The sequence below is a fragment of the Calypte anna genome, chromosome 2 (assembly GCF_003957555.1).
Source record: "Calypte anna isolate BGI_N300 chromosome 2, bCalAnn1_v1.p, whole genome shotgun sequence".
Lineage (NCBI taxonomy): Eukaryota > Metazoa > Chordata > Aves > Apodiformes > Trochilidae > Calypte > Calypte anna.
This window is the reverse complement of record NC_044245.1, coordinates 24,156,660-24,170,112: the sequence shown is the minus strand read 5'-3', so window position 1 is coordinate 24,170,112 and position 13,453 is coordinate 24,156,660. Positions and strand designations below refer to the sequence as shown.

At 34.4% G+C, this 13,453-nt stretch overlaps 1 protein-coding gene across 1 annotated transcript in view; it reads right to left on the bottom strand.

The window, feature by feature from the left end:
- Positions 1 to 13,453, bottom strand: part of VPS50 (VPS50 subunit of EARP/GARPII complex) — a 71,273-nt gene that overhangs the window by 39,801 nt on the left and 18,019 nt on the right. Inside the window, exons 6-13 of the mRNA XM_008494145.2 lie at positions 13,128 to 13,198; positions 12,573 to 12,690; positions 12,447 to 12,482; positions 9,912 to 9,994; positions 8,126 to 8,168; positions 5,594 to 5,692; positions 5,024 to 5,164; positions 1,413 to 1,548 (exon numbers count right to left, since the gene is read on the bottom strand). Coding sequence (XP_008492367.1) covers positions 1,413 to 1,548; positions 5,024 to 5,164; positions 5,594 to 5,692; positions 8,126 to 8,168; positions 9,912 to 9,994; positions 12,447 to 12,482; positions 12,573 to 12,690; positions 13,128 to 13,198 — 727 coding nt within the window. The remainder of the gene's footprint in view (positions 1 to 1,412; positions 1,549 to 5,023; positions 5,165 to 5,593; positions 5,693 to 8,125; positions 8,169 to 9,911; positions 9,995 to 12,446; positions 12,483 to 12,572; positions 12,691 to 13,127; positions 13,199 to 13,453) is intronic.

The window sequence follows — 13,453 nt, the reverse complement described above, 5'->3', positions numbered from 1 at the left end:
TTATTTTACACATGCCAAAATATCAACAAAATGAAAACAAGAGAAGGAAATATAATTACCTGGAGCTATTTTAAATAATAAAAACTCTGTTTACTCTCTGTTTACAAGTTTTGGAGAAATACAGAGAAATCTGAAAACTTACCTGAAAATTTTAAATCAGTAAATCTTATTGAGAATTGGCAATTAATTCAAAACTTCAGAATCTTTCTTCATTTAATACATCTCAAAATTAAATATTTCGACTCTGAAATCTTAATATTTCAAAAGTCAGACTTATTGCAGATTTTAAGTCTTTAAAGAATTAATTTTATACTAGTCAACATTGTTTTCCTATTTTTATTTTGACCAATTAATATAAGTATTCCCATATTGTGGGGAATCTTAAAAAAATAAAAAAACTAAAAAAAATGGATTTGTTGAAGTGTGGATTTCAAATGAAAGTTTTTATAAGCATATCCAAATTAAAATTCAAAGACATTGTAGGAATACCTGTTCTTTACACCAATCTTTTTTCCCTTTCTTATGGTCTAACTTAAAGGATGCAAGTTTTACACAGATCAGGCAAGGAGGAATAACTTTAGCAGCAATCCTTCAGACCTTGTCCTTTGACAGAAGCCTCCTTTTCAGAAAGAAAAGAACAAACTTATCTGATCAACAAATCTTAATACTGTAAACTTCACACTCTGACCTCTGCCAAACACAAGCAGCAAAGTCTGTCTTCAGTCATTTTATATTAATTTGGAATACATCCAGCAAAGTGTACTTAGGAGGACATAGACAAAAGATAAAGGTTTTGTCCTTCTATCCGAAAAAAACCCACAAATTGGAACAATAAAAGAAAACCAAAATTATACTTCAAGATGAAATTTTTGCCCTTTTCTGTACGAGTATCATGGAAATTGTGACCATATCTTATGATGTATTCACCAGTATAGATGATATACAACATTCAAGAAACTGGATTTTCTGTGAACCAGAACAACAAATTCACAAAAGATCAATTCTCTATTTTTTCAGTCACTTTTCTTAGTACACAATCTAGTATCCCAGTCCACTAAGCTTAACATATAGTGAAAATTTCAACATCAAAAAATCTGAAATTTCACATATTAAAGGGAAACATCTTCAGATTTTGTCATTTCCCACAGCTGACTTGGAACTCATCAGTAACCACTATTTAAAATAAAACTGTTTATATCTATGATAATGGCTCATAGATATATTCATTAGACAATGAACTAAGGACTACTAAAATCCAGTGAGTCTTTCAGTCCTTACTGTATACTGTAAGCAATAATGTTGAAGGTACTGAGTTAAGACCACAGAGGTAATGGCACACAAATTAACAATTTAAGCATAAGAGAAGTAAATTTCCAAATATCAGAAGTTTTGTTTCTAGAACAGTTTCTTACCAGAAGACACAGTTGCTGCCTCATCTTGGTCATAGTCCTCATGCCACTGCATCGTTCGGTAGTAACTGAGCATGACTTCCCAGAGGGCTTTGCAGAGATCAGCAAGGCATGGAATGTAACTGTCTGATGTAATGTGCTATAGAAAAACAAAATAATATTGTGAAGCTTAACAATTGTATTCATATTTTTTTGCAGAGCCAAAGCAAAGCATACAAAACTTTCCTTACTTATACACCAAGGTGCTTGGTCTATATCCTCTTCCTTTTCAAAAACATTTTAGAGCAGACAAACGCTTGATTTTACTCAAATGCAAAGTTGTTTGCCAGCACTTGGGTTTTTTTTCCCAACTGGCCTATATACTAACCACCTCATATAATTATGAATCATCAAGGCAGATGCAGAAGTAAAGCCATACATCTAATGGTCAGCACATCTCACCATCAAAGAGGGATGCAACCATCCCTGTGAAATGCAGACACTGCCTGGGTTCTGTGATACAGATAGTTGTACTCCAATAGTACACTGAAACCACCCTGACTGCTGCCTCCTTATATTGAATTCTGTATAAAGAAGTCATTTAAAAATAATCAAGCAAACTTAGATGGCAGCTGTCCTTCCTCCCCAGTACACTCTGCTCCAAAGACCCATTGTGATTTAAGATATTCATCAGGTGAAGAATATCAAGTCTATCAGAAAGATGGTTATGCAGTAGGAATGCCCAAGATGAAACTGTAAAGTAAAGCAATATACTTGAGAAGGGGTCTTGTCAATTAAAAAAAATAGACTTATATATTCCTTATTTCAGCAGCAATGGTAAGTCACCCTTGTCTCACTTATGTGAAGAAATACAGTCTCTCAGCTTATACATTATTGTAATCACATTATTATTTAAGGTTCTCTGGAAATCAACACATCAAACTAACACTGTTGTAGAAAACAGTTCATACCTTGCCATTGCTAGACCAGTGTCCACAGCTAACATCATGGAGGGTAGCAAGCTTTCACCCTCTGGCAACTATGTAATAACTCAAAAAATGTATACCTAAGATGATAGAAAAGCTTTGGCATTACAGGCATAACAAAGCCCTTCAAAAATGGTAACAGCTTCTGCAACAGTGACATTGTAGAGAGCAATCAATTCCCTCTGAATTGCATCCTCATCACCAATGTAACTGTAGCTTTCAAAATACAGAGGGTCCTTCCTGAGCAATGAATTGCAACAAAACCTTGATAAGCTTAAATATTACATTTTCTGGATAATAAACATTAAAGTGTACAAATTTCTTCACAAAAGCAGATGCATCACTTTCACCTCTCCTATTTTTCAGCTTTCAGGTAACAAAAACCTATAAATTACCTATGTTTTTACTTTTGGTTTAATCATGCTCTCCTGCTTTTTAAGCATGAACACCCAAGCCATATTCTCCTGCACTCTGCATCTGATTAAGGACTCAAAAAAAACTTGTTCATTATCATTAATAAATGTCACTAGCAAAAGTATCTTCAGGCCTCATATTAATCATTGTCTTTTCATTTTGCTTTTCTTTTTTTAAATGAATCATTATTCTGGTTCTGTTCCCTATTAAACAAGAACTGTCACTTCAAGGATATAAATTAGGCATTCCGGACACCCAGACAAAAATAAAATGTCAAGTTTCTTGGTGCATAAGAAAGTATACTAATTTTTTTTTTTTTAAACCACTTTAATTGGAGAGTTGATATACATTACTGACTGCATTATTGAGACACTTTCAGATACTATAGGATTTTGATAACAATGGAACACAGTAGGGTAATAAGTTTGTTGTTTAAAAAATAAGTTGCCTTGCCATTTTCTACAACTGTCTTAGCAATTTTCTCTTCCAACTTATCAGACACTATTGCCTCTTAATGTACTTCAGGGCTTTTATTAGCTATAAAATCTAAACTTTAGTTGTGCAGATCAATATACTTGATACACTAAGTATCGAGATAATTCCATTTAGACAAAGGAAATGAATAATTGAATTTCTTTCCATTTATGCTAAAATAAAGAAAATAAAACCTTGATGATGAAGCAGCAAAACTCTTCTCTGCTCCAGTAGTATTCAGAAGGAGAATGGATGTAAGAATTAGAACATTGTGTATTGCTAAGAAAAGAAATGCTCAACAACAAAATAGTGACTCAGAGTGCACAGATACATAACTTACATATTATATAAATGATAATTATATAAAATTCAATATCTGACTTTCAGAAAAGAAATAATTACAAGAAAAAATAATTTAATGAAAAAAAACCAAACCCACACCATAGTGTGTGGGACACAAATAGTCCCTGCTACCCATGTAAAAATGGAAATCAGCTAAATGAGTTAATTTAGAAAGATTTTAGGAAACACTTAAAGCAGAAGTACAAAAGGGCAGAAGTTCAGAGAACAGAGATCAGGGTTTGCTGGCTTTCTTCAACTAGAATTTATCTCAGTGATGTGCAAAAAGAACCTATCTGGAACCTTATTCATTCTATTCATTAATGCCAATTACTCCCAATAAATTAATTTCTCATAATCCACTTTTGCTCAAATGAAGGCTCTCAGATTATGTAAACCTTCTATGTCAAAGGGGCAGCTCTTGAAAACAAAATGGTCTTCCATGCATATCTATTGCTTACTAGCTGAAGCTACACAATCCCAGGAGATCCAAGATGTGAAAAAGCGAAGTGGATCAGAATATGAACTGCAATCTCCCTGTGACTGCACTTTGATCTAATAAATTGCAACTGATGGAGTGGATCCTTGAGCTGACCAAGTATGATGAGGGATTAGTTTGTGACTGAATTCAAGACAGAAACGTAATTTCAAGTTTTTAATTAATGTTACAGCCACCTAAAGAACTTCACACTCTCCTCACAAACAAAGTTTAAGAAAATTCCTCAAGGCACAACAGTAAGATCACAAGTGAAAGAATTAGAGAGTGAACTACAAAGACTATTTAAAATATAGTCATTCATTCTAATCTAATTTTTTAAAAAATAAACAAACATACACATGCAAGAAACCTCATCTAAAATCTGTATTTGAGGAAAATACTCAAGATATGCTCCATCCATGGCCTGCCTACTATCAGGCTCATGCACCTCAGTACTACAGCTGCCCCTTATCTTCATACCAAAAGTGCAATGAATCTGATGCAAAGTTAGGTAGGAGTAATGGGAGGACTCCATTTAAGTTAAAAACTTCACAATAATCCCTACTGAACTGCACTATTACAGAAATTGTGAACGCCACAAAAATGCTCTCAAAGTTCAAAGCTAATAGTGATTCCAGTAACGAGCCTATTACACTGAACACAAAGGAGTTTGGAAATCTTGATCTCCTACTTGTGTCCTACTATTTACTTCTTTACGTTTATTTAGATGGCATGTACATTAACTCCAAAGTGATAAGATTTCGTGCAATGAAAATTGTGAAAAATTGTGAAAAACAAATGTCCCAATTAGCCTATGAGCTGTATAAAGAAACTGTAGTAGCTGCAGGGTTGTATTAAGAACTGAGTCCCAACTTATGCAAGGTACACCTAAACCAGTGGAAAAAATCAGGTTAAAAATATACATATATGTAAGAATTACATACTGTGCAGAGGTCTTTGTACTGCAACTTCTGAAACTTGGTGTCTGTGTTTCCTGCACACAGCTCCACATATCCAAGGACTACTTGAAACACAGTGTTGTGAATGGCCTGAGTGAAGTGCATATGTAACTGGTCCATTGCTGTCTGAAAGAAAAAGAATAACATAAAATAAGCGTTAAATTCAATTTGTCACATGCTATAGTCTTTTAATGTAAGCCTTTTACAGTACTATACACAAGAGATTTTTATCACCTTTGTTTCAAAAATACCTAGCCATAAGACTTGGCAATATTAAAATATGGTAATGTAAAAGAGTTACAATTAATAATGTAAATAGCTTTTCAAAATAAAGCTGAAATATGGAACTGATATAGTTATACCATCTCCAGAAATCTACATATTACAGTAATAAACTGTCTGTAGCAATCACTGCTAAATTATCTGAGCATTATAAAAATCTTTCTATACTCAGCTAGATTAACCATCTTGAGGAAAATAAATTTCACAGTTCTCAGAAGCTTCATACTTTGACACCACTATTCTTTGTGACTTTTTCAGAAGATGAGTACTAACCTGTGTTTTTCCAAGCAGCCTGTAAGCCTGCTGAACCTTTGTATAATGACTGATATCAAAATTCTTGCATATTTTGGAGAGCGCTACATCCAACTGTTCCTATAGAAATGAAGGAAAAAAATGTGTTAAACATGTAATGAAAAACAGGCCAAGTAATACATTATTTAAACAACAGCAAGTGAGGAAAAGATGTTTATTTAAACAATCTAATCATTATATTTGTACAAGACTGTACATTATTGGGCTATTCTGAGGTGCTGAAATGTTACTTCTTGCAGCTGGCAGTACTTCAGGCTGAACTTTTTGTCAGCCAAACAGGTCCACCATTTCCAAGGAGCAGCACAGATAAAAGCACAGTAATTTACTGAAGTAAAATTCAAAGTGATGTTTACTTTGAGAAGGTCTAGCAACACAATATGGGAGAGCTGAGATTTCTAACTTGGTTTATTCCTACTCCTAAGAAAAATCCAAATCTGGGGAAAAAAACAGAACAAAGAAAATGCTCCACAGGCATTTGAAGTCAAGCTATTCAGATACAGACTTTTCAACCCTCTGACAAGCACCATATGTTAAATGGACTTAACAGTCTCACTTAAAAGTTCATTGTGAAGTAAGTCATATATAGAGTACTACACCAGCACAATGATCAGTACCATAGGAGAAGAAAGCACACACACACATGAAATTATTAATTCTGTCAAGAAAGCTGTCTGAACATACTGAACAGCTGTGCAATAACTGAAATTCATCTATTATGTGCACTGAATTAAAAAAAAAATCATATACTTAATGACTAACTAGTAAGACCTCCAAGAATTTTACCATGTAGTTTAATAACATAATTCTCATTTAGATGCTCTAATATATTCAGAGATACAAAGTCTCGTTTTAGTTATTTTTAACCAACAATGGTAGAAAAGAGGAATTAATAATGTATGACAAAATACACAGCAGATATTTTCTCACCTTGCTAGTCACTAAAGCTAAGTCAATTTTTATTATTTAAGGGTTTTGCAATGTAGACTTGCTCTTACAAATAGAAACCACAGGAGATGGTTCCTTAGTATGTACATACTTTTACTTACTTCACTGGGAAATTTTCAATTATTACTTCATTAGTCACAAAGTATTTATGGATTTTAATCCAAGAGATTTGGTGGGGGCTATATGCTGTTGGATTTGAGGGCATATGTTTTATTTTGTTAGGGTTTTTTAAGCAGATCAATATATTCAATATATCCTTTCAACACAACAAAGAAGAGTAGAATAGAATCAGATCTTGTATTTTTTACCCAAGCAAAAGCATAAAAGGGTAAGTAACCTGAAGACTCAGAACTTTAAAAGGAATTCAACAATTTGAAATTCAGCCATATACTAATTTAATTTTCTTTTCTTCTCTTATTTCATGCAGAACAGCTGTACAAAGAGAGAAGCAGGTATATCAAACTGCCCAGGAACAAAGTTCTTAGAAACTGAGCACAACGATCTTTTCAGCAATGAATGCAACAGGAATGAAAGCCGAATTATTTTTATTTATTTTTTTTTTTAAGGAATTTTATCACTGGCCTCTACAAGAGTAAGAAGAAAACAGTAATTTGAAACAGCCATGCTCTGAATAAACAATGTATCAGTGAAAGAGTACAAGGACAAAGAAAAGTTTACAAGAACACAAATGTACAAAGGCCTAAATGAAGAACATTTAATGAAGTTTCAGTTGTACAGTGAATTAAATAACAAGATATGCATCAATCTGACTTTCTAAAGAGCAAGTGACCAGAAGCATAGAGAGCTGCTGGGATGGTAATTCAGTTTGCTGCTATGCATGACGTGTAGGCACTACATGCACTACATATATATATATATACTACACTTCTTACAAAAAGCTTGCTAAGTTCCAGATCACAATTAACTAACAACAGTTAAAAGATTTCCTATTGTTCATTAACTTTTCTTTGCCACTGATTTCCATCAAGACACCATTTTGTACTCATTTGCTTTTGCAATACCATCTACCATCTTAAGCTAATCATCTGTCTTAGTCACATCTTTCCCAGCTATTCGTCTTACTTCCTGTAGCTTAGCACTGGCTCTTTCCAGCAGTTTCCAGTTAGCTGACCTCTAAAACTTCCAGTGAAACTGTCATTACTTGTGTAGCTATATAAACCTATTGGCACACTGCTACTTTACTTTCCATAACTACTTATGAATAGTCTAAAGAATCTGCAGCAGTTCATGGGCTGAAAACCACAATACATCTTCACCATACAGAGAGCATACTTTTCAGCCAGTACTTCAAATGTTATCTGCTTATTTTATTTGACTGCTTTACCATTTAAAGTGGGAACATAAGTTTGATAATGTACTATAGAGCACTTAAGTTGACTGCAGCTCAAAAAGCTATGTGAACAGCAATGACTGTAGCAGTCCAAAGAGGGCATTTGAAAGAAATGTGATTGTTCTGTAATTGCTAGTAACATCACATTAGACAACTCCAGTACCTAGAGCTAAAATACTCACACTAAGCATTCTTACCTCTATTTGCTCCAAGGTGTCTTGCAGCTTTGAATTCAACTCACTAGTAATGAAAGAAAAAAGAATGTTTGAAATCAAACTACTCATCATATTAACATTTCACTCAAAGTTTTATGTTTAAAAAAAACATTTGCCTGCTACCGAGCCACAGGAATCAATTATCATAAATCATTAACCTGCTGTCACTGTGTCAGACTGGTATCACCACACTATTGTTACTAAAGAAAGGCACTTAATGCTTTCATTCACAGTATGCTTAATATTTCGAATTTAAAAAGCTGCTGGAGCAGCACATAAACCTAGGTTTATGAAGCAGAAGTGTTAAGAAAGCCAAGACAACCCCAGTCTGCTGGAATTTAGCCAAGCATTCAAGGCCCCAAGAAACTCATGATCTAAATGTTCTGATTTGGCACTCTAGTCTACAAAAGACCATTATCAGGAAGGTCAGGACTATCAAGTCTTTGGCAAACCATGGTATAGGAACTTTTACCTGTTGCTCAGAACCACTATAGAAAATAAAGAAGTTTACACAATTTTCAAAATCTTTTTAAGACCTTTTGTTTGGAAGGGTTGAAGCAACAAAGAAGTAGGCAGCATATTTTCTTCAGCATGGAAAGCAGAGTTTTCATGGGATAATCACCATATCTGATTCGAGACAATTTACTTATATGCTCTTAATCTCCTCCTAAGGGAATTATTACATTAACTATTGAAAGATAGATTCTGGCTTCCCCATCAATTCTCTCTACTTAAAACATATGCCTGTCACCCATCCTTTTTCAGATCTTTTAGATAACCTGAATATAACACCTTCGAAGAAAGGTTCAAAAAATAGAAAAAACTGTATCACAGAGAGATGGAATTAACCCCCGAATCAAGTAGCCAAGATTTCTTTCCTGTTTCTCCATGTGTGACAAGCCTGCAAACAGAAAAGCCTCCACAACAATTTCATGTTACTACTGCCAGAGTTCATGAGCATTTCCTGCTGGTCAGTTCTTTTAGGCAGCAAGAAGACATTAGAACAGGAGTAATACTCTGTGCAAAGAATCACTCCTTTTTCCATTTTAAAAGTAGGTACAGCATAGACCACCACCCCTGTGTATAAATACATAGTTGATTTACATCTGGAAATTAACTGGTCTAAAATATAGCAGCTGCTAATATTAGCAAAAAACTTTGAAACACATAGGTAGTCTCTGCACAGAGAAATTCAGCAATTGTACTGCTCTAAATCCTATGAAAATGCAGAGGCCTCCTATGGCAGTGAGAACCATATAAACACAAGACTATGATTCCTTTCAAATAAATGTCATGAACATGCTGCTGCTAATTTCTTTACCTTTTTTAATTAAATTAAAAACACACATGGGTTTTTCACCTCAGTCAGGCAATTTAGATGCTCACACTTGTGAAGAACTTGCTCAATTACTGCCATGTAGGGCTGGAAAACTTCCTGGGCTCCAGAAATGATTTCTTGATTATTGCAGGTAATCACATTTGACTAACTTAATCTCTATTCAGCACAGGTCCTCATAAAATAATATAACAGTTACAAAGTTCACATATGGATTGCATAGTGTTATGATTGTGAAGACTGGCTGGTAGTGGTAGGGGAAAAACTATTGAGGATGCTTATGCTTTTATAAATACCTCCATTTTACTTTTTTAAGCAGAAAATGAAATTTCAATCAAAGCTGCTTTAGAGAATGAGAATTAATGAACACTGTTTCATACTATTTACAAATAAAATCATACAGAAGCTGAAACCTGCACAATATCACCTTACCTTATACAACTGTAGTGTTTGAAAGTGCTGGCAGCTTTCTGGCACTCCAAGCACAGCTGAATAGCTCCTGGATAGTCCTCTTCCTTTGGATAAACACAATGGAAAGATAATCTGGCTTTTGAAGCAAACTGCAACACCCACTTTTGCTTGCACGCTTAAAGTTTAAGAACAAAATATTTTGCCTCTCAAAACTATAGTAAAGTTAAAGGAAATGAGTGAGACTATTGCAGACTTAATGTGCAAGCAGTTTAGAATTAGATAAGATCTTAGCAACATCTGAAAATACTATGTATTACATTACCTTATACATATGATCTTGTCTTGTTTCCTTACTCTTTCACACAAAACAAAGTTTTTATTACAAAACAACTAAAATCTTGCCAGTTAACTTTCAAACCTTTGTTAATATGATATGATATATTCATAAACAAGAAAAAAGGTAAACTGGCACTGGCAGGCTCTTGCCATAGTTTAAAAAAACTAAACAGACACAAGCAAGACACTCCATTACTCCTAAATGCCATTTTTTTTAACACATTCTATCAAGTTAGAAATTAATGTATAGACAACTGCCTCACACAAAGAACCAAGACAAAAGAACAAACTTTAGAAAAAGAATGTGGAAAAACTGTTCTAATTTATTGGAAGAAGATTCAATAGGTTGACAGATCAATCAGAAAGTAGATGAAGATGCCAGGACAAAACCAAAACATACGCACACAAATGTAAAACCCCAAGTTCTTGCCAACAGAACAGGAGCATTGTCTTAGTATAGCTACTATTTTTTATTCTATTAGATGTGAGAACAGAAAGACTCTTGGAAGAAGAAAAACCTTCCTTAATAGACAAGAGCTTTCTTTTTTTGTCCTAATTACATTAGCTGTATTACATGCTTCAGAGAACTCAAATGCAAAGCTCTTACTGGAATGTCAAAGTCATTGATTGAAGAGTAAAAACACATGGGCAATTTATATTTGGCTATTACCATAGTGGAGTTTCTGAAATGAAATTCATTTTAACAGCAGCATTCTAATGCAGATCAAGTTTAGCTAAAACACACACACACAAAACCCCCGCATTATCCATTAGATGAAAACAGAACACTACATTGGTCTAAAATGATTGCTGCATTTACAGCTCTTTGCATCTTTCTCCATTGGAAACCTGGTATGTGCTCCATTAAGTCTTACACAGCCCTAATATGAAAGCCTGCTTGCATGGCATATATTACTAATATACTCCAGGTGCAGCTCACCCCCGTAAGCTACTATAGCTTTGTGTCTGCTCTTTTATAAATTGGGATCCCTTATCTAAATGTTCTTTTGTGAATGACTACTAATAGCTTTCCTGCATATTCCAAGCTACTTTTTGGCATAAAGAATTGGCCGCTATCTGGGATACTCTCTTTGAAGCAGACACTGAGTATAGTTCTGAAACTCTGCTTAGCCAGAAAGGGCCCCTCTAGCCCTTAACATTTAAAAATCCCTGGCAAATTATGGTAACCAGGCATTAGGGTCTGTGTGTTAATGTAATGCCCAGATCTCTCTCTCAACACAACTCTTACCAGTAGACAGCAAAGAACTGACTTCCTGGCAATAAAATACAGCAAAGAAATGAAAAGGTGATCATTGTACAGGGCTTGCTGAGCAGAAGGCAAGGCTCCTGCAGCCTGTAATTAATACACTCTTGCTAGGTAAAGAATGAGAAAATGTGCTGAGATAGGGTTAACTTAAAAGTTATTAAGACTCAAATTTCCAAATTAGTAATGAAGAATTATCATAATGACATTCCACCTAGTATTACCTGTAATTACTTGGCAAATTAGCAAGTTAAAATTGTTACACTAGTATTTATACTACTACTAAAATATAGTTATCAATAAAGTCCTGAAGCTGTCTTCCATACAATTAATCACCATAAGACAAGACCTTATTTGTGCTCTGTGCAGTACCTACATTTTCAGGCAGTACACATACTGTATCATAAGAATTTTCAGTGTCATGGCCTGCATAGCATGACTATAACTGACTAATAAAAATGAAGTCCAATGAGTAAGGACAGAAGCAACAAAACTTACAAATAATATGCTAAGTAGGGGGCTTACATATACATTTGTAAAGCAATATACCAGCAGAAGTACTTTATTCAGGCACAGTAAATAACCAATCAGCTAAATCTCACTTCCATTTTTCTTCCAAATATCAAGCTAAGGACAGAGTAGAACTGTAGGTTGATGGTAGAGAGGGAAGCAGCAGTCCATATCACTCTTACTGAACTAACTCAAGCCTCAGTGCCCAGTTCTAAAGGCAGAACTGAGTATCTGACAGAAGACACTCCCTCTTTGGCATAGGGATTATCTAATTTGAAATGAAACATTTCTTGTGACATTTACAAAAAATTTATATATATAATTTATCCACATGCACACACCCACAGCCTGTTTGCAAGAGGAAGAAAAGAAGGGACAAAATCAAGATGACTGACAAAAGTAGACTTACAATAGCTTCAAATTGTAGCAATCTGGCAGGGACTTACCTCCAGCATCTCACTCAAACGCACATCAGTTCTTTGCTAAACAAAATAAACAAACAAAAAAACAGTGATAAGTGCAGAAAAAATAACAAAAATATTTTGCAGGTGAATAAAAGCAACTGTACCTACCAGTGTTTTTATTGTTCTCAGAGACTTTAGCAGTCCAATAAGCAACTGTCGTTTCCTTTGATTTGCTAGAAGCCCCAAACTAGTTTGTGTGAAGCCTTCCTTTGCTATATTCAAGTGTCTGCAAGAGTTCAAAATTAACAATCTTTGACAATTTGCAAACTAAAATTTATTGCTAATAAATTCTAACATCCATCAAAATACATACTGAACACCAAGAACAGCAGCATTGTTAGGGAAATGCAAAAATCGAGATCATACCAACACAGACTACTACAAAGGTGCATTTCCCCTTCTGCAGAACTTGTCTGTGCATCAGTGGTGTATCTCAAAAGGTTCCTGTTTTGAAGGGAGCTCCCAAATGAAAAAACTTTTAGAAGTTTTTGCTGCAAGAGAGAAAGCAGCTGGTATTTGTTTCAGTATCTTAAACTATTATTGCTAATTCCATTCAGCACAGAAACAGGAAATACTATCTGCAAAAAAACTGCCTGGGTTTACAGATTTCTTCTGAAAAACATTTTCCCACTTTCAATATATGCCATTATTTAAGCAAGATACCTTCTTCCATTAGTACAAATAACAGCTGCTAACTGAAGGCCAGCCTGCAACGATGTAACACGTTCAAGTTCCTACAGAAAGACAACAGGTTAAATAAACACACAAATTAAAGATGTGCTAAACAGCAGGAAAGACAAGTGATTAGGTTTCTCTTGAGATGTTACAATGACTTTGTAGAGTTACTTTATTTATGATTTGTTTCATAATTTTATATATGCTAAGCACTGGAAAGTAACATTAATATAAACTACCTTTTAAAATACAGTTTTCTTCTGAAGAAAGATATTTGAAATCGATTTTTGTCACAGTGGGTCCATCTACATTTT